Source organism: Mustela putorius, unplaced genomic scaffold (genome assembly GCF_011764305.1).
Source record: "Mustela putorius furo isolate JIRA1106 unplaced genomic scaffold, ASM1176430v1.1 tig00000407_pilon_pilon_pilon, whole genome shotgun sequence".
In the NCBI taxonomy this organism is placed as follows: Eukaryota; Metazoa; Chordata; class Mammalia; order Carnivora; family Mustelidae; genus Mustela; species Mustela putorius.
In genome coordinates, this window is record NW_025421373.1 from 8516223 (window position 1) to 8538172 (window position 21950).

The 21950-nt window shown below is 44.2% G+C and overlaps 1 protein-coding gene across 2 annotated transcripts in view; it reads right to left on the bottom strand.

Annotated features, from left to right (window-relative positions):
* Positions 1-287: 287 nt before the first annotated feature.
* The window catches only part of AGXT2 (alanine--glyoxylate aminotransferase 2), a 34184-nt gene continuing 12521 nt past the window's right edge, over positions 288-21950 (bottom strand). The window contains exons 6-14 of one of the 2 annotated variants that reach the window (XM_004738038.2): positions 20558-20651; positions 19795-19888; positions 15856-15956; positions 15198-15290; positions 12757-12889; positions 10449-10540; positions 8785-8934; positions 4013-4111; positions 288-956 (exon numbers count right to left, since the gene is read on the bottom strand). In XM_004738038.2, coding sequence (XP_004738095.1) covers positions 840-956; positions 4013-4111; positions 8785-8934; positions 10449-10540; positions 12757-12889; positions 15198-15290; positions 15856-15956; positions 19795-19888; positions 20558-20651 — 973 coding nt within the window. In that variant the 3' untranslated portion in view covers positions 288-839. Of the gene's footprint in view, positions 957-4012; positions 4112-6531; positions 7895-8784; positions 8935-10448; positions 10541-12756; positions 12890-15197; positions 15291-15855; positions 15957-19794; positions 19889-20557; positions 20652-21950 lie in introns of those variants that run through there. The other variant, XM_004738040.3, reaches the window with a different exon arrangement.

Here is a 21950-nt window from a genome sequence, read left to right on the forward strand (position 1 = left end):
TAAGTCAATTCTAAGACAGGTGGTGTATCCATATGGGAAAAAACACTAGGAATGTGCATTCTAATGACTAAAGTTTGGAAAATTCTAGTCTTGGAGGCTTTTGCAATAGGAGTAATGAGGATTTAGTTCCAGATGAGGTGATGGAAGTGGAAATCGAAAAGAAGGCTCTGATGGATATTTTAAGGGAGTTAAAAAAGAAGGGGACAGTTATCTACCTGGGGTATTTTATGCATCATTTCTTAGGAGGCTTATGGCTGCAACCACAGATAATAAGTTTCAATCAAAAAGGCTGTGCAATGCACAGAGTTTATTATCTCATATAACAAGAGGCTCCAAGGTAAGAATCTAGGATTGGTTTTAAGTCAGAGGCTCATTGACCTTACTAAGGACTCAGCTTCCTTCTGCCTTCTAACCCCAGCAAAGAAGCTTTGTCTTCATGGTCTCAAAATGGCTGACATAGTTTGAGCAAGAAGATATGTCTTCTGGTGATGAAGAATGAAAAGTAAACAAACCTTCACCTTAAGGCATCTCCACCAAAATATTTTCTTTCAGGATTTGTTGTCCCCAAGTCTCGTCACACGTGATGCATAAACCAATCTCTGGCAAGGGGAACTAAATGACCATAACCAACCTAGATAATTAGGATTTATTCTCTGAGTTAGGGCTAAAGATCCTTTCTTGAAGGATGGGTTTCTCAAGATAATGGGGGCTCTGGTAACACATTTGGCTGGTGAGCCGTCAACCAGGTCCTATACAACTTACACCAATTATCTAATGGAATTCCTCCAATTAACCCTTGAACAGAAGTGGGAAGTTCTTGAAGCTTATGGATTTTATTTTTAAAAGTTTGATTTAGCTCTTCTCTCCATGTGTTGGATTAAGGCAGACCGAAATACTTCCACTGCAAAATGAACATCTGGTTTAGTGATGCACATGGAGGGCGCGACGCGGAATGTCTGAGGAGACAAAGGGAAACAGAGCAACAGATCATCATAGAATCAAATATTGCTTGGAGAAAATGCACTAAGCTAAGACTCTTACCTTATTTTTATGACATGTCTTATATTTCCCTCCTGGGTTGGTCTCCTTCCTCCCCAGTGCCGCACCCAGGCCATTTCCCTTCTAGTCGCACAATTCTGGTGCCATCTGGCTCTGCCCCTCTTCCTTTATTGCCATCTGCTCACCTCCTGGTCTTTCCACCACCTTCCCTGAGGTCTCGGGCACCTTAGCTACCTCGCATTTCTGCGAGTGCTGAGGCTGGCCTCCACGTCTGGGTATACAACCCTACAAACTAGCTTCTCAGTTTCCTGATCGCTGTGACTCCGCACCCCCTCTGCCCCCTCCCCCAAACTCAGCCTGCAAACAAGGAGACTTAAAAGTCTGCCAGCCCAAATTCAAACCACACCAAACAAAAAGCTGTCGCCTCCCCCACTTCTAGCCACTATACAAATGCTATTGTCTCCTTTTGCCCAAACTGAAACGCCTCAAAAGAGGCGTTGGGGCTTATTGGCCATTACTGTTCACTCTGCCCTCATCTCTTCGCATCCCAACCCAGGGCAGCCCGGTTGGCTCTGCTCCATCAGCCTTCTGACGCCACTCTCACCACAGCCGCCAGTGAGCTGGTAAGTGGGGAGCCTGGGTGGTAGGCATTTTTCAGTCCTCACCCTCCCCGCAGGGACACTGTCTGGGGCACCTGGGTCCCTCTCTCCCCTTGAACTTTGCCCCCTCCATCCCACCTCATGTCTCTGGGGCTTGCTAACTCTCCGGGCACCTCTGCCCTTGCATTTCCTCCAACTGGGCACCTTGCCTCCCACCGATCCTGTAAACATTGGTGCCTCCCAAAGTGTGTGTCCTGCTCTCACTGCGTTTCCCATGAAGACTCCCCCACAACCTCCGAGACTTCCTCCTCTCACCACTGAGAGGCTGACAACTCAAAAAATCGTGACTTGGCCCCAATTCTCTCCTCTGAGCTACCAACTTGTCTGCAGAAACAGATGTCCATAAACTCCTCAGCCCAAGCATGTTCAAAGCAGCGTTCATCCTGGCCGTGTCTCAACCAAGTTAGACATGAGGCTTGGTGCTCGACTCTCCCTCATGCTTTGCATCCCAGTCTGTACACTCCACACTCCTGGAGTTGTTCTCTGAACGTCCCCTTAATCCCAACACTGTGGAGTGGGTTCAAACAGCATGATCAGCCACCCCACCCACCCACTCACTGCTCCCTGTCTTGGCCCCTCAGGTTTGTTCTTCCCAGAGGACAGAAAATCAGAAATCAGACTGCCTGAGCTTGGATCCTGGTTCTGCCACTAACTCTAGCTGTGTGACTTGGACAATTTACGTAACCACTCTGTGCCTCTTTTTCTGTATCTGTAAAATTGGAACAATAGCAGTATTTATTTCATAGGCTTGTTGAAAGGATTACATGAGTCAATGCAAAACGTTTATAACAATGCCTGACCAGCATTAAGGCTTTGTATTATTCCACTCAGTGCCTCAAGCCTTATGCCTCAGCCACACTGGTGAGCGTGTAGCTCTTCACACTCTGCAACATTTCTACCCAAGCTTTGGGTGTTTATTTCATTGTGTAAGGCTCAGCCTGGTTAGAAAATCTGGACCAGGAGTTCCTTCTCTTTCCTCCTGTGATACCCCTTTATTATAGCTGTAGATGAGCTTGCTACATTGTATTCTAATTAGCTGTTTATATGTCTTTCTTTCCTGCCAGTTCTGAGAAGGGGGGGACTGGATCTTATCATGGTCACATTAGTTCTAGCACAGCAAATGGTGCCTAGCGCTTGAATATTTTCCAGATAACTAAGAAATAACTAAGTAAGTAAACAACTGTTTCATGTTTTTATAAGTTATAGGATTTTTAATCATTAATTTGTAGAGAAAAAATATTTGTGACCGGGACTAGAAATAACTCCTGGAGGATGTCCCACCAAAAGTGCTCATTCTGGTTTCGTTTGAGGTGGTTTGGTTTGGGTGGGAGAGCTTTAAGATTATTCCTTAACAGGTAAGGGGGAGGTTGAGGAAAAGTTACAGAGACAAGAGAACACAGTGATGTTCCCTTGAGCAAAGGGAGAGAGTGTCGGGAGTGAAGATTGTCAATCCAGATCTGACAGGAGAGACACCTCATTCCCTGAATCTTCAGGAAAGGAAGTAAGAAACGGATGTGGGGAACAGAGGAGTTTACATAGAGATCTTATTGAAGAGCTTCTGTGTTCTCCGAGAAGTAGGAGGCAAGCGCGTTCACTCAACTAGAATGCGGGGCAAGAAGGGAGCAGGGAAACCGGGAAGAAGGACCGACATTTAAAACGCGAAAGAAAGATGACAAGGGACAAGAACAAATTAGGGGAGGAGCAGAAGCTACCCTAAATCTTACATGTCTGCCCTGGAACCACTTCAGGGGGAGGGTCCTGCTGGTGTGAGAGACATGGGGAGAGCATCAGCGCTTGCCCACAGCACCCACGGCGCAGGGCTGCCCCAGGACCGCACCTGCTGGGGCTATCCCTGGCCTTTCCAGGAGGGAGCAGGGAGAGCTGGACTCTGCATGGGTGAAGGGCGCTGGGAGGGGCTGATTTGGGGTTCTCATTAGGGATCCAGCCAGGGTGGTCTCGCACCTCTCCTGAAGGGTCACCTGGGTCAGCCAGCGCTGTTAGGTTCCTCCCGACTGGAATTGCTTTCACAGGGTTCGAATTAATTCATACATGAGAGAAATTAGTCACTGCATGATTGTGATGACTCTGCTGTGACCTGTACTGTAAATCCTCTGGTTGGTTGCGTATCTCTTGTGAGGTTTTTGTGAGACGGTCCTCCTAGAGCCCCGTTAACTAGACAATTGGAACACAGCGCCCCCGCGTGGTCTTCCGGCCGCACTGCACCTTTTTCACGAAAAGATCTGAGCATTATGCCCCGAGGAAGTGGGGCTGGGCCGCGAAGGAAAGAGACCAGCGCTGGGACGTCAGGGAGACGCCCACTGAAAGGCACAGGGAAAGACCAGCCTTGCTCTTACCTGGGCAAAAATGCCGCCTCGGCCAATTAGAAGCCCCATGCGTTTGCAGTCGTCATGGATTTCATTGACTTCTTCCCGGGGAAGAGGCTGGCAGCTCACCTGCAAATACATTTTAAAATACATTTTCTAGGGTGCCTGGGTGGCTCAGTTGGTTGGACGACTGCCTTCTGCTCAGGTCATGATCCTGGAATCCGAGGGTCGAATCCCCCATCAGGCTCTCTGCTCAACGGGGAGTCCGCTTTTCTCTCTGACCCTCCCACCTCTCATGCTCTCTCTCTCTCCCTTACAAATAAATTAAAAAAAACTTAAAAAAAAAAAAAAGAAAAATATAGCTGTTAATTGCTGGATGGAGTCTTTGGGGGGGGGTGGTGTTATTATTAAAACTATTTGTTTTTATCCCAATTCATTCCAAATGCCTAAAGAAAAAATGAAGTTGAATGCAGATAGTCAGTGAATCTTGGCTCTGCCAATGGCTATCCTGGGAATTTGGTTCTTTTCTAGCCAAATTTGGAGTCGGCTTTATTGATGTGGTAATTCTCAACTGTTCACTTTGTTTTGCTCATGTAAAGGGCTCATTTCAAAGTCCAGGAAATGGTTGCAAAGTTACACAAGGACATGAACGATCCAGGCTTTCCCTGGGCCATAGCGTGGCTAGGGCAGCTGGGGTGGTGCCGGCTGTCCTCATCTCCCTGGCTTGTGGAATTTGCTCTTTCTTCCCCAAGACTTAATCCTCCAGAGTTAGGAAAAGTAAGCCCTTGGCCCAGGGGTGGGGTAGAATGAGAGTGGAAGGGTTGGGGGATGGAGGGCTGGTCAGAGGCTGTTTCAAGTTATCAGGCATTAGAGGTTGTCTCTCCCTGGGGGGTCCAGACATGCCACTTCCCCTTTGGTGGCCACTGGGCTGGGGGCTGGCGCCTTTTCTGTGTGTCTCCTGTCTTCTGAGCCTGAGTACAGACGCCTCCCTCTGTCTTAGTCATTTCAAGTCTGGCTGTGTGTGTGCACCCCCTGGAAGCCTTTCCAAACTACAGACATTTGGGGCTCATGCTCGGCCTATGGAATGAGAAGGTTGGGGGCAGGCCGGGGCATCTGGATTGGTGAAAGGCCTGGCAGGTGCCTGTGTGGGAATTGCTGCTGTGATCCTGTCTTGAGCGAGGGTCTGTCTTCTGTGGCACATGGCTGTGGTAGCATCAACACAGGTCTGGCTCTCTGGTTCACATGTAGAGGGAGGCATGATCCCGGCTCCTGGGCCAGCCCCTGCCATCCTTGTGAGACACAGGAGGACTCCCTATAGGGATCCCAGCTTTGTCCTTCTCAGGGCTTCCTACCCACCCTCCCTCTAGGCTTCAGTATCCATACCCCTCCCCCAACTCATGCCCCAACCCTTCCTTCCTGCTTAGATCTCAGTGTCTCAGCACAGAACAAGACTGGACCTCCCAGAGATGTTTGCGTTGTTGTCTGTCTTAAAGCTAAAGATAAAATTCAGACTTCCAGATTGCAAGATGATGAGGACCTGGGATGGGGGATGAGACCAGCATCTTCTCACTGATGTAAAATGTCATCATGCATTCCTGCTTGCCCTTGACATTCTCTTCAACTAGAAGGGGTAGACTGAAATATGACAAAATAATTGAGGTAATCTGCGAGAGCCGTCAGGTGGTCAGATACGGTGTGGAGATAGTGAGAGGTCGGAGGGCATTCAACACCCTCTGGAAAGGTTTCCCTAGGGAAAGTTGAGTTGGTGGGGTCTTGCTGGAGAGTCTTGCACAGGTGGAGTCTGGCTTCACTCTGGACTGGGCCAGCACCCACTCTGCTCCCTTGCCTATCTTATTATCCCCTAGCCTCAACTGCTGTGACGCGTTGAACATCTTGTATGCATTCCACAGAGAGGAACAGGGCAGAAAACTCTGAGGGACAGCCCCAGGACAGCTGCTCTGGCCCTGTGCTCAAGCCTGTGTCCCAGCTGCTTGATAATCGAGTGGGGAAGTTCTAACTGACCCCTTGGTGGGTGTGTAAATGTCCCTTCGTGTTTACCTTTTTCTTGTCCCCCCCAATAGATGTGCAGTTAAATAAAATAATCCATAGTTACCGAGAAAAAAACCTTGAACTGAAATGGAGGTGCATGAAGTGGAAAGTTTTCTCTCCCCCAATCTTACTCCTAGGTTTACCCCTTGTTGATAATTTCATGTGAACCAGACACTTTTTCTATTGTGCAAATACAGCTATATGCATATTTAGAAAAATGAGTCCTACTCATTTTGAAAAACATTATATGTTTTTCAATTTGGTTATAACAATTTACAGTCTATCTTAGACATCTTCGCATGTCATTGTTTTGGGACCTCATCTTCTTTTTTTAAAATTTAATTTTTAATTTTTTAAACATATAATGTATTATTAGTCCCAGGGGTACAGGTCTGTGAATCGCCAGGTTTACACACTTCACAGCACTCACCATAGCACATACCTCCCCAACTGGACCTCATTTTCTTAAAGGTTACCAGATATTTCATAGTTTGTTGGTCATTTGTTTAATCATCTGATGTTGGATATTTTTGTTGTTTCCAATTTTTTATGATTATAAACAATGCCACAAACATCCCTGCTCATCTACATCTTTCAAACTTCTAACAGTATTTATTTCGGGCATATTTTTAGAAGTGGAATCGCTAGGTCAAATGCATACATTTAAAATGTTGATAGATGCCGGCAAATTGCGGCATAAAGGGCTGTACCGATCCATGTCCTCACCAACAGCAAATGGGAGTTTCAATTCTGGGTTATGGCGGAGAATGTTATAGGCAAGTTCTGAGCTGTCGTAATTATGCGAACATGGTCTAAATTGTTGCAGGGACTTGAGCTCAGTCAATACACACTTTTAAAGTACTTAGCATCTGCATGTTTCCTGGCCTCAAAAGTGTATAACTTATTTAGGAAAGTAAAATATCCTATATGAAACCTGAATCAACAAATATATCATTTTGAAAGATCTTTTCAGAGGCGCTTTTTAGGGAATGGGTGCTAGGGGGATTCTCTGAGGCCTCGAGTCCCTGTCTAGGGGAGACACAAACAAGCTAGGGAGAAGGTTTGATGAGTTAGACCTGGAAGAAGGCTAGGACTCCACAGGTAGATACAGACCGGAGACTACTGTGGTCCATGGCTGGGGAAAAGTTTGAAGTGCATTGGATGTAGGGGAGTGAATGGCATGGAATGGACGTTGAATGGGACTAAGGAATGGACAGGCTGGGATGTAAAGCTGGGTGGTCAGCCTTCAGAGCCTATGCTTCATACTACCAAATGGCGGAGCTCATTCAGTAGATACTATTTGATAGCCTGTGTTATTTTTTCCATCACACAGTTTGCATATCTTTCCCATCGAACATGTAACTCTGCCATTGTGGGATGGATGTACCATAGTTTGGCTTGTCCTGTATCAGTGGCCATGTGGAGGCTGCTGAGGTTTAATCATGAATGATGAAGTCCTGGTGAACATTTTGTTCATGTGTCTCTGAGTCTGTGTGTCAAGGAGTACGCAGAAACTGGGTTTGGAAGAGGGGGAAAGACAGGAACACTTTGTCTCTCGTTGTGTTTTCCTCTGTGGCGTCTGGACTTTAAAGCATGGATTCTTTGGGGGAGCTCCTGTGTTGGGGACTAGGATTGACTCTTCTGAGCCTTTAAACAGCTCTTGATTGGACCAGAAGCTGAAGATAAGTACTTGTGGCTTAGGAGCCAGAAGGCCTAGTCTCATGTTACTCATATTTTGTTGTTTTCTTCCCTTAGCTTTAAGATCCCGTTTAAACATTCCAGTTTTGTACTGGCTCCACTGTGTGGCATCAATGGAAGAGTCTTATATCCATAGTCTGGTCTGAGTCCTCTTCAACTAGGATGCTGTGTTAAGATAATAGCAAGAAGCCACTTAAGAGAAAGTTGGACAAGAGTTAGGGTGAAGGGGTTAGTTAGTCTGATTTTGTCAACCTGGTGCCAAGATTCTCCCCCTGTTGCTCTCCTCAGTGGGTCTAGACTTTGCTTTTATGAAGGGGAGGGACACAGGCTGCAGGGACAGCCATGGAGACACAGGGAAGGATTTGAGAGACTTGGCAAAGAAAGGATCCACAGGGCTTGACACTGGAAACAAGGAGAGAAGGATTTTCAAGTTATTTTCTGGTGTGGAGGTTGGGTAATTGGGAGAAGAGTGGAGGGTGAGAAACGGAAACCGCGAACTTGGAGGAATAACTGGTTTGGAGGAAATAGCCAAGTTCAATTGTTGTCATTCTGAGTTTGAGGTCACAGTGGGAAATGTCATCAGAAAGTCACACCCTGCCTGGTTACTTGGAGATTGAAAAATATTCACAAACAGAAAAATTCAAAATCCTGTAGATCCTTAAAGTCCTCACCCCAAAACATCCTCACAACTCTTTCCCAGCCTTGTCCCTCACTTCCATGAGCTCTCTGGGCCACCAGCTGCTCCCCAAATAACTTCCTCCCTTCTCCATATCCATATGTCTGATTCTAAATATTCAGTTGTCACCAATATTCTTTGCCTTGAGCAGCAGGAAAAATATTAGCTCCCTGTTCCAAATGCCCTCCCTCTCTCTTCTAGAACTCTTGACCTGCTCGCTTTTGGCACTCCCCACTTGTCTTTGATGGGCTTCGCTGAATCTCTCTGGCATTGTGTGCTCTCCCTGAGAATGAATGAAGTGACCTTGTGGTTCACCCTTCTTACTTTAATTCTTCCCAAGCCCAAGAAGTCACAGGGAGCACGGCAGATCAGAACCTACCTTGTCCTTCACCATTTCTATTCCTATCATGAGGCCTTTGCCTCGGACATCTCCGACAATCTCAAACTCATCCCGCAGCTCAGCAAACTTCTGTAGCATGTAGGTGCCAACGTCATGACTGTTTTCTTGTAGCTTTTCTTCTTTAATCACCTGTTTAGAGAAAGTCGCAAATGGCCTTGCATTAAAAAAAAAAAATCTAATATCGACCGAGAAGTATTGAGAGATAAATGTGTACGACCTTCTTTATAGAAAGTTGACCCGATACTTGGAACTCAAAGTCTAATGGAACCAGGTCCTGTACAACAAAGAGCTTTGCTGTAAGGAGAAAAAAGAGGCTTGGTAGAGCAGATAGGGTCCCCAAACACTCCTCATCTTCAGGGGTGATTAAAAATATAGGAAAGAGTAAAGACATGTCTCCACACAGTCTGTAACGCTGACGCCATTATCCTGAGGTTCATTACTACCTGGCCTGTCTGAGAAGTAGGATACAGTCGTGAAGAAGACAGTGCTCTGAGGATAGACCTGTCACAGATTCTCATTGTACTGGGAGCTTACTGGCCTCTGTAGAGTGGCCCTCAGCCAGGCGCACACTATCATTGCTTGAGTGTGCCACTACAGGGCAGTGGCCTGACAGACTGAGTGAAGCCCTGTGTGGGCCCAGAGTCAAAGCCCTGAAGATACGAAAAAATTTTCACCTACTTTCACTCATGGTAGACACCTGTGATTTTTATTTCCTACACACAATTACCATATTTATAGTTAGTTGATAATAATTACATGACTTAAGTCCTGCTTACTCACCTAAATCCTATCTACTGGCTCGCGGGGACTCAACACGTAAACAAAAAGTTGGCAATGTCTACTGAATGAAGCAAATGAAACACTCCTCCCCCTACTTTTCATTTTGTGATTTTATCCTATTTGAAGAAACTTTTTAATCAGCAAGGGGATTTTTATTTAAATATGCTCAAAATTTTTAAATCAGTGAGTCATGTGCCTTGTTCAAAAATCAGAATGTATGGAAGTGTATGCAGTAGAGCGGCCCTCACTGACTCCTGTCCCCCAAACACCAAGTTTCCCTCCCCACAAACAACCACAGAGATTCGTTTCTTGGGCATTCTTCCAGTGATATCCTGCACACACTTAAGCAAATGCTCTTATTATGCACATTAGCAAAGGCATTTACCAGAGGAGACAGCAGGGAAATTGAGGGACAGGGTCTGAACAACAGCTGAATTACCTCATTGGTCCCGCTGAACGCAGTTTCTCTTTATGACTGTACCACCAAAGGAAGGAAGACAATAAAAGGCCAGGCCAAAATTAACTCGAATTCAAGGATAGCAGTTGGTGACTATCCATCACATAGCACTCAAATAAAAAAGAAATTTCAATGCTGTCAGCTAGTGACCTTTTCTTCTATTTCCTATGCAGATGAAGTTGATTATAAATTATTTTGTATCTCATACTTCAAGCACCCAAAGTAGAACTTTAAAAAGGAGTGAAGGGGCAGAATAATCACTGGAAATCAAACTTAAATGCATGGATTAGTAATTACCTCTTCACTTGAATAATATGATGTGACAGAGGTCAGATAGTGTGTGTGTGTAGTTTTGAAGTAGCCATTCTGTGAAATGAGAGACGTCAATGTGGCTGTTGGAACATACCTCGAGCACCGCTGACCCAATGGCACAGGCCATGGGGTTCCCTCCAAAGGTGTTGAAGTGAAAAAGGCGTGTAGCCAGAGACTTGGCAATCTCTAGGGGGAAAAGATAAAAGGTGAGTAGAGAGTGAGACGTTCCTATCTATAATCTCCCATCACACCATTTGAATTATATTGACTTTTGGGTTGTATTAATAATGTATTTCTTGGCATCGTATCCAACGCATTCTTCGTTCACCAGAGAGTGGAGGTTATGGATGGAATTAAGTGTCTCCCTGTCCTACTGACCCCTCTTCAGATGTTGAAGCCCTACACCCAATGTGGATATATTTGGAGATGGGCCCTTTAGTGAAGTAACTAAGGTTAAATGAAGTCACAAGGGTGGGGGCTTTACAGCACTGGTGTCTTTCTAAGAAGAGAAAGAGACACTAGAGCTCTCTCTCTCTCTCTGAGGAAAAGGACATGTAAGGACACAGCAAGAAGTTGGCCATCGGTGAGAAAGATCTCACCAAAAATCCACTTTGATGGCCCCTTGATCTGGATTCCAACTTCCAGAACTATGAGGAAATAAATATCTGCTGTTTAAGCCACCCAGCGTGTGGTGTCTTGATATGGTAGCCCTCGCTGACTGATCCATGTGTCCAGTGGATCGGGAAAAATTGCTTATTTACTCCACGAGAAGTGTGATAACAAAATCTGTAATGTGTTGTGTGAGTTGAAAAGTACCTTAACGTTTGATTTATGAGAATTTACATGGGATCTTCATTATTAACCTTTCTTTCTATATTATACTCTTGGGACTAAGAAGGAAAAATTTTTTTCTTTTTTAAAACAACATGAAAGATTTCATAACATTATTTCTGGATTGTTTCTGGGTGAGCATATATTTGGTTCATTATACTTTACTTTCTACATCCACATTTTAATATCTGTAACAGGTAGAAACACAGCGTGTCTGATTACATATTGCTTCATTTTCCCTTGTTGTTGTGACCTATAGTTTAGAAACTCCTGCTTCACCCTGCATGTAGATGTGCTAATCACTGCAGGAATTTTGCTTATAGCTGAGATTTGCATAAACTGTTTTTTGTTTGTTTGTTTTACCTGAAACCTGAGGAGATAAGGAAGTACAAACAGAAATGCCAATGTTATGCTTAAGATTTACAGGAACAAGGGACACATGGGTGGCTCAGTGGGCTAAGCCTCTGCCTTTGGCTCAGGTCATGATCTCAGGGTCCTGGGATGGAGCCCAGTATCAGGCTCTCTGCTGAGAGGGGAGTCTGCTTCTACTTCTTACTCTGTGTTCTCTCTCTCTCTCTTTCAAATAAATAAATAAAAATCTTAAAAAAAAAAAAAAGATTTACACGACACCACCAGATACCTGTAGATAAAGAGCAACTGACCAAGGACAAAGAAGTTACAAGATCTTTCTCAGATGTCTACAGACGTGGGTCACCTTTCTCTCCAACCCCTTCATGCTTCCTCCTTTTGCTAACAAACAAGGAATTTAGACTTCCTGCCCAGGGGAGACATTCCTTAGGATGATAATCTGCCATCTCCTCAGTTTGCTGGTTTTTGTGCCCCCAATCTCGCTTCTCAAATTATTGGCCTGTTGTGTGGAGAGCAGAAGGAGCTTTATTCATTCAATAAAAACACTGAAATATCAGAACACTTAATTACCCGTTAGTATATCTAAAGTGTGCTTCCTACTGGTGGGAAGAGCAAAATGGTTTAAAGACTTTTAATGATGAACGGTTCATAAAAATCATTTTCTGTAAAACCTCACTAAAACTGAAAATAGGGTTTATTCTTATGTTCATTTTATAGAATATTCTGACTAAATGAGATGCATTATATTTGGCTGTTTTGTTGATGAGACAGAAATAGAGAAAACTGTGCACTCTGGACCCTGAGTTTATAACATAGGGGAATAGCAAGCCCAAGGAAGAGTCTCCCTCAAAACATGATTCCCTTGGAAATTTCACAGTTATCTTCAGGTTGGTTAAAAGGGGTCTCTTGTGTGGGTTTTGTTTTTGTGGCACAATTTCCTATACCTTGTTGGAGTGTGAGAACCCTGCCTTGCATTGTGGGCGTGGGAGCATTAATCTTGCTTACAGCAAGAGCAAAAAGGACTGGCTTTCTTCCATCTCTTCCACTGTCTGGCAGACTCTCTCTCTCTTTATTGTTGCTTCAGAAATGCATGTAGAGTTCCTACCACTGTCTTCAACACACACAAGTTCTGAAACACCTGTTTTCTACCATTGCGGATGGGAGAGACCCAGAAGAAAATGCAGCTTCCCTGTTGGCCCTACCTGGGGTTGTCACAACTGCTGCCATGGGAAAGCCGTTCCCAATCCCTTTAGCCATGGTGACAATGTCTGGCAGGATGCCATGGGTTTGGAAGCCCCAGAAGTGAGAGCCCAGTCTTCCAAATCCTGTCTGCACCTGACGGAAATCAATGCCAAGTCATTGGAAACCTTTTAAGAAATCATGGCTTTTCTGACTGTGACCACTTCCCTCTCCTCCTCTTCCTCTTCTGTATCGTCGCTGCCAGTCATCGGCATCGCCATCTTTGTAGGATCACGGACACAACACTTAATCTGTGTTTGAGCTTTTAGTTACCAGAACCCATTTACTAGCTTTGTGGGATTTTGGAGATATTTCTGAAGTCCTCTGAACCTATGTTAACTCTGTTAAGCAGAAATAGTAATAGCAATACATCACAGGGCTGCTGTGAGGGTCAGATAAGTAATGCACATGAAAGGAACATTCTGGGTAACAATCCTTAATAAGGATCTCCAGTGGGTAAGGCAGCAGGGGAGAAACTGCAGTTATAGGGAGGGGATTGGGGCTGGTACGGCTGCTGCCTGATAAAACCGGGGCACCAGCTGGCTCAGTCAGTTGGCCTGCTGACTCTTGCTTTCGGCTGGGTTTGTGATCTTGGGGTCCTAGGTTTGAGCCCGTGTGGAGCTCCATTCTCAACAGGGAGTCTACTTGAGATTCTCTCTCTCCCTCAGCCCCTCCCCCACACTCAAGCCCTCACTCACTCTCTCTCAAATTAATAAATAAATCTTTTAAAAAACAGTGATAAAAACACCCATCTTAGAAAATTCTGAAAGTCGGGGCGCCTGGGTGGCTCAGTGAATTAAAGCCTCTGCCTTCGGCTCGGGTCATGTTCTCAGGGTCTTGGGATTGAGCCCCACGTCGGGCTCTCTGCAGGGCTTCCTCCTCTCTCTCCCTGCCTGCCTCTCTGACTACTTGTGATCTCTGTCTGTCAAATAAATAAATAAATAAAATCTTTAAAACGAAAGAAAATTCTGAAAGTCATATATTTTAAAAATTCAATCTACTTTCTCTCATTGTTAGTCCAACTGTGGCAGCGTCACTAAGTGCTGATTCTAAAGGTTAAAATGGATTCTCTCACTGATGTAGCAAATTGTAAATCTTCTTCTTCTTCTTCTTCTTCTTTTTTTAATAGCAGTTAACTTTCTTCAGGACTATGATTGGTTTGCATTCCCTAAACTCCCAGTGGCAGGTCGGGGAAGGGGGTGGGATGGGTTGGCTGTGTGTATGTGTGCAGCACTCTGGGGGGCCATCCCGGCCACCTGGGGTTATCAAAAACCTGGCTGCACATGAGGAAATTACCAAAAAAATTTGCAGAGGGGACAGCCCAAAAGACTGCCATAAGGAATGTTTAGTTGAGCAAAAATGTTCAGGTGGAACACAGCAGGACTGAAACAGGTGGGAAACATAGTCACAAGGGCCCACCTGTTCTTGGTGGGTGGAAGTGCTTGTTTGTAGAATCATGACTGGACACCCAGCAATGATCCAGGGGCTCTCTGTGGTCCTGGGGACCATCTTCTGGTCCTTTGACCTCTGTTGCTATTCTCGGCAGACAAAAGACTACTGTCTTTGATATACCCTAATATGAGTGTGATTATGATGAAATTGTTACCTTTAAAAAAGACATAAGCTAATGCTTGCAGATTTGGTGAATTTTGTTCTCTTTGAAGTGTCCCCATGGTGCTACTATATGCTTTTCCTCCAGTGATACCTTAACGTCAGCTATTTTAGAATTTTTTTGGAACTAGTTTTTAAAGATCTGGAACGGTGGCCTTCTCCTTTCTTAGAGGCTGCATTTTTTTTTTTCTTTTGTGGGGGGAGGGGCAGAGGGAGAGCCAGAGAGAATCTTAAGCAGGCTCCATGCCCAGTGCAGAACCCAAGCTGGGGCTTGATCTTACGAGGCTAAGATGGTGACCTGAGTCGACATCAAGGGTCAGATGCTTAATCAACTGAGCCACCCAGGTGCCCCATGCATTTTTTTTTCTTTTAATATCTTTTCCAAACAAGTTGTTCTTTTTTTTTTTAATTAAGGTAAGATGAATGCTGCCAGGCTGGTTAATACTATTTAGGCAAAATTAGGATGAAAACTTGGTTATGAGATTAAATTTTCCTGTGTGGTTTTTGAGCTACCCCTGACACAGTCCCCACATGAGAATGTAGAAAGTGCCCACTAGCCACTCATTTGATAGACTCCAATTTGGATATTTAAGTTCTGTTGTGCTTGTTAAATGGACCAAATAAGCCACTAACCAACCAGTCAACTAGCAAAGGCTTTATTAATTCATACCCTCACCCTGGAATTCCCACCCTGGAGATGCTTTTGTCTTGGATTTCGGAGGGAGGTATGAAGAAGTTTCTCCCTGTGCCTTTCCTGCCCTGCCTCCCTACCCACAGTCGGTCCACAGCTCACCTCATCTGCGATGCACACACCTCCCCGCTCCCGCACCAACTCGAAGGCTTCCTGTAGAAACCCCTTTGGATACTGGACGACTCCATTTACCCCCTGCAAAAGATCAAACGAGGATGTCCTCTAAGAACAGCATAGTCCTTTGAAACTATTAAGGGGAAAAAAAAAAGAAGCTAGATCATTATCATCAGTAGTATTAGTAATACTAGAAATTTTTACAGTGGTCTTTAGAACTGCTCCAACTGTGGGTGAAGAGAGGGACCATTACCCTATGCCATGCCTTTGGGGAAAATGAAGCAAATGCTTATTTCTGAGAGTAGATACAAAGTGGATTAAGAGGATTTGGTAATATTGAAGAGATACTCCCCCTGGCAGTGTGGGTATTGAGCAACTAAAATTTGCTGGGGTTTCCATTTCTTCAGAATTTTAGGAATTCAGTAGTTTCATTTAATCTGTTCAACCCAGGAATGCAGGAGTGTTTGAAGGTCAGTAGAGGAATCAGGAGCCTTCTTTTTTTCAAGGAGACCAAGAGAATGAACTGAATTTGGAGAGGGACACAGCAATGGTCACTTAACTATTTTCAAATTCTCTAATGTCTGAGTTAAAACTCTCTGATAACTTAAAAGTCAGCCCAATTAATGTCTAAGGTCAATATACCCACTTGAATTGGCTCTGCAAAAAATCCAGCAATTGATTTGGCCACAGAAGTGTTCAGAGTATCTTTGAACTGTTCAATATACTGGTCTTTCGCTTGGCAGCAGTCTGCAAAAAACAAGAACCACCAACAAACAAACACACAAAACATAGCATTTGAAGATGTGAGAATGGCATTCAGTAGAATGGGGGGGAAACAGAAAAAAAGAAAAGAGGATGAGTAGATTGATTAGAAACCTTAGAATACAGTAAACAGGAAATGAAGGCATAGCATTCTGAAGGGGGGACTTTCTTTTGCAACAGCTTGCACTTTAGTTTGAGCAGAGAGAGTAGGAGAGCCATAAAAACATACACAAACCACTTCAGTCACTTCCATCTGGGGAAGAAATGCCCCAAAGTATCACTGAGTCTGGAATACAGAGCTATTTCACACAAGGATGCCTATCCTCTCAACTGGGTAGATTTAATTCAAATGTAATTGGAGTGTGGATTTCATCTATTTGAAAATGACTCTATTTACCTTTTATTGCCCCTTAATCTGATGTACCGTTTTAAAGCTATAGAGTGTTTTGGTCTTTAGAGTTAGCAAATATGTTTATAGAACAATTAGAATCTGGTCTAAAGAGGAAAGTACTGGAGTCCGATAATGTTCACCCATGGTGGCAGGGGCAGGAAGCCTTTCCCAGAGAGACTGCATCCATACACTACTGAAACTTCAGAAATTTTATCTATGTCTCTAATTTGATTCTAAACAGCACCACACAGCCCATATCCATGGACAGCAGAAGAGCCCCAGCCCCAGTGACAGTGAAAGCAATCTGGGAGAAGAGCCACCACCTGCCATCCCAGCACTTGCTGAGATGTGGGGAGGTTGTCTTATCTCCTGATGTCTAGAGAAAAGGGACAGAAGACTTCCGTCATCATCATCAACACGGAGGCACAAATTATATTTTATACCTCAGCTCTTCATTTGAAAATGGGAAAGAACACTCCCTGGTCCCAAACATATTTTAAGGTACATGTGGTATTTGGGAGAGCTGGCTCGACCAGGGTACCTGACATCTTCGATTAGTTGGAGTTGGGGGCTGGAAGTGCAAAGAAGGAAGTAAAGGAAAGGGAATCAAGCCCAGAAAGCACATTTTTTGTCATTGCTGGAGTTGTTTGATGAACAGGATATGCTAGATAAATAAACCTATGCCTCTAGAGAATGGATTTTTAAATTCTTAGTAAGACAGGAAGAGAAAACAGTCAAAGATGACTCTAAAGGATGGAACATATGTTCAAAAGATACAATTTGGACATTTAGCAAGCTGAGCTATAAAGAGAGAGATCAGAAGGTGGAACAAAATCAACCCTAATGGCTTACATTTGGACAAAACCAAACCAAGAAAAGGTTTTGCTTAAACTAGTGGTAGACCTTTCATGATTTGTCCCCTACTGCCCACAAGTTCAGTGATGAGAGGGGTCACCTGCTGTAATCAGCTTCTTATTTCATTTCACATTTCACATTTCCTTCTTGAGCTCATTGCTGTAACTCCAGGTCAGGCTGCTTCTGGAGAGGGATGGGGTGCAGTGGCATCACCATGACAACACCAAGGGTGTAAAGAGTGGATGTTCTCCTGGAGACCAGGCGAGCAACAGAGTAGAGACGGAAGTGTTTTTACTTTAGCTGCTAGGGTAGAAACCGTTAAGTGGAGTGAAAGGCTAAGAAAGAACAATTCTTAAGGAAAAGGAAACTCATTTTGCAAAAGGTGAGGAAGAATGACATGATAAGTACAAGGTCTGGGGTTTCTGGGGGCTGTGGACTTTAGGAGGTGAATGTCATCATGGGTGACATCTGAAGTTCAGGGCCTGGAATGAATACTTGGAAAGACAAAATCCTGACAAAAGGATAGAAGAAGGTAATGAAGTCTCCCACAGCAGTGACTAGATCAGGCTCACAACATGGACCCTACATATGCCCATGTGGACCGTGAGGACATAATCCTGAGATGAAAGAACATCTACCAAGATTGGCACCTGCATGCGCCCAGTGAACAAACCCTAAGAGGAATTGAGAACTGGAATCTTCTATACTCAAACTATTTTATACGTTGGCTTGCTTCTGCAAACCTATGAATCTGCCATTTTCCAACAAGGACCAAACACTTCTCAGCTCCCCAAAGTCCTGGAGGAGGCTTTTTGTATTCCTAGTCCATTTAAATATATATCAGTGGTGTCTCTTGAAGATATGAGTTAAGAAAACAGCTGACTTGAGATATGCCAAGGACAACAGTCCAGAGAAGCAGAAATGGATTCTGTCACTATCATTTAGCCTCCAAATGCCACTAGAGAGATGACCATGGGGTTCTAGCATTTTCAAGTTGGCTTGGAGCCCAGAAAGACTCAAAGAAGGAGGGGGTGGAGAGGATGGAAAGGGAGAGGGACCAGCGTGGGGAGGGAAGGCAAGAGCTATCTCTTGAGCACTTCTGCTGCTAGGTTCCACGCTCATGATTTTCTGGTTGGGTTGAAGTCCACGAGGTACATGAAACCAATTGTAGTTCTTGATGCCATTTAGGTTGGATCCACAGGTCTGTATCTATGGGTACACTTGACATTGCTATTACCTGCCTCCCTGTACAGAAAGCTCCCTTCCCTTGATCTCATGAAGCCTAGTAATGAGGGACGGATACAGGTGCAGCTATCTCCATCTTCCAAATGAGAAGAAAGATACAATAGGTGGAGCCTTTGCTCCTAGCTGAACCAGCCGGGGCTGGGAGTGAACTCCTGGTCTGCTGTCTTCACGTGTCTCCTAAGTCTGGCCAGCAGAATGGGAATTGTCAAGCCTGGGTTCATCCTGCTGGAATGTTAGTGTGAACAAAGATGGCCATAGGCTGGGAGCACTGGTTTGGAGTCAGAAGGCTTAGGGTGAAGTCCTAGCTCCCCAGCCTCCCCACTGTGGGCCTTGTTTATTTCATTTTTAAAATGGAGGGTACACACACACACACACACACACACACAGAGCTTTAAGTCTTCTTACAGTTTTCAGTTCTGGGACCACGGCACCCTGTTTCAATGCTCATTCTTTCCTCCTCCAACCTCCATTTTGCCATTATCCCATCTGAACTCTAAGGAGACAGGGATTTTTCTTCCTTTCAAAGCTCATTTTTTAAAAAGACTTCCATTTGCATTCTTTTTCTCAACCCTGTGAGCCAGACTATTTCGTCAAATACCTTCCACAGAAGCACTTAGCTTTTTCTTTCAGCACTACTTAGAAGCAGCTATTGAAAAGTCTTGAACTGTGCTGACAGGCACCAGGGGAAACCTGTTGATTAGCAAAGAAGAGAGTCCGCTTCCAAGCTTCCTCTCAGGATAAGAATAGGTAAAGAATGTCACTAAAACCGCCATGGGTAAGTGACAGCTTTCCTTTTGAGAACGCCTTTAAAACTTGCAAGAGATATCAGCAGCCTTTGGGAATGGCCTTAAGCTTTGACAGATGCTGTCATTTTGGCTGGCACTCTGAATCCCTGGGGTGGGGGGTGCGCTTCTTGTCTGGCATTTCAAGAGATTGCAAAAAGTATTCTCCCCCACCCTTCCCCACTGGGAATTGGTAAACAATTCTACCAGCCTTATTTTCTTTTAAAATTGATAGAAAAGCTGTTGCTAATAGAGCTAAAAGAACCCCTTTAATTAAGCACCAAGTGATTGTCTGTTTAGCCCAGCTATGATAGTGTGAGATGCTTTTCCTCACAGCCAGACAGCACCGTGGTGGGAGGCATGGGAAATGCTGATTCTATGGGGGTGGGGGTGGGGTGGGGTGGGTTTCTAGTTTTGTTCCCTTTGACTCCTCCCATTTCCAGTCCCCCCCCACCCCGCATCTGTTCACTTAGGAACGGTACAGCCTTTCTCTAGTTTCCTTGCCCCTCCTGACCTTCCACCACCCACCTCCCACCCTGACCCCTTGAACCTGGTGCACAGCTGCATTTCCTAATTGTTTGCACCGGAGAATCTCGACAGTGGCTTCCTCCCCAAGGGCCACGGAAAACATCTGGGCACATTGTCTGCAAGTGACAAAAGAAGGAATTTGGCAAACTGGAAAGACAAGGTAGCCAATTTGAAGGAGAATGTGATGCCGATCAGGGTAAGAGGGCTTCTTAGTTTGATATTGAGATGCCTCCCTTGCTCCTCTGCCACCTCAGATGAAACTCTAATATTTTGGTTTGAAAAGGTAATTTTTTTCTTAGAAATCAGTTATGTGGGCACTTTACAAAGGAAACTGATTTCAATGTCAGCCTGGAACTTGCTCAAGAGTTTGGAGAGTAAGGGCATCTGAAAGAATAGGAATAATTAGGTATCTGAGTCTTCTGCTGAGGTGGGTATATATAGCAAGTGAGGACAGACGGTGAGTACAGGGTTGATGGTTCTATAGAAATCCTAGGCACTCAAGGCTCTGAGAACTAGTTTCAATGCATTTATTGGTTGTTTATTTGATTTTGTTTAAAAGCAAAACAAACTTTAAAAATCTCTATCACGAATTATTACTCAGACTCTGAAGGCTTTTCCAATAAACATTTCCTCCAAGTGGGCTTTGGTTCCACTAAGTCAAATTCAGCCCCTGATTAACGATAGGCTTTATACTCATTTCGAATCCTAATACCTGGACAATCTGATCAATCATAGCACCTACCCAGCAGACTTTTGAGAAAGAAGATAAAAATCCCAGAACTCACTGATTGGCAGCCTGTCCCACTGGGGAGCTCCATCTTGTAGGGCCCTACGTTGGTCAGGCCAAGTGTGTAAGGACTGCACCCATGGTAGCCTCCTCTACAGAGAAGAAACAGAAGATGGGGTTAAGTTCATTTTTCTTCAATTCAGTAGAACACCATTGACATGCAACTCCAGTGATTTCTAAGAAATCTTCTAAAGCTCTGCCAGGAGAATTTACTTATTTGTCTTTTTTCCTGGGGTCAGAGATTTGAAATGGTGAAAGGAAGCTTTGCAGGAACTCTGACCTTAACCGATGCCCTACTGGATTCCTATATAGTAATGAGACCCATCTTTCAGCACCGTGCCAGAGATTAGGTAGCCAATGAGCATTAATCTTCAAGGTAGTCACCTTGAGAAGCCAAGTATTAGTTCCTGAGATGTGGCTGCTGCACAAATTCCTCAGAAGCCTCTTTATTTGGCATATAAAGATCACAGATTTTGTTTCTTTTTGAACCCAAGACTATCATATTTTGTCCATAACATTCTCATCACCAGTCTTGGCTTCAAAGGGGTTTTGATGGTTCCCCAAATCAAAGTCACTCTGACACGAGGATTTACAACTATTAAGACCATTCAAAAGGATGGTCATCTATCTTGAAGGAGGAGATATGAACGTGTGTTGAACCCCAGTAACACATGCCTGTTTTGAATAGATCAACACTTATCTGGACATGTATATTCTGGGATGTTTATTGGGTAAAACATCAATCACTTTTTTTTTCTTGCTGTGTTTCTTTGTTAACAAATGTTTCCTTAGTTGCCACATGTGCATTTTATATGGATTATGCAGTATTGGACATGCTGTGGTATTCCATCTTCTTTTGAATGGAGACAGAAATTATGGCCAGACAGGTGACAGACCAGGACTACTTCTTCATTCTACCTACTTTGAGTATAAGCTGCTCTTTGACATAAACCTTATTATAAGAGCCTGTTTCAATGTGCTATATAAAATTACCCTGAGGACACAACTGCAAACAAAATGCTTAATTTTCTATTATTTTAACGCTAGTAGAGTTGCCAAGGGTTTATAATGAAGTTATTAAATTATCAGTTTTCAAAAGTCACCCAAAGAAGGAGAAATATACAGGTTAAATATGCATCCTCTGCACTTAAAGAGAAGAAAGTTAAATCCAGGAGCGTCTGTGGGTGTTGACTCGGCATTTGTCCTGGTCAATACCATACCTTCAAAGTAAAAAAAAAACAAAAAACACAAAAAACTGACATATGACTATCTCTTTAAATTTATAGGAAGATCTGTGACATAACTAGTACTCCAAGCTGTTTGTTACCCCAGTCAGGGACCCCTAACTTAGGGACTCCTAACTTGGATCAGGCCACTTTATATGGGTTTAT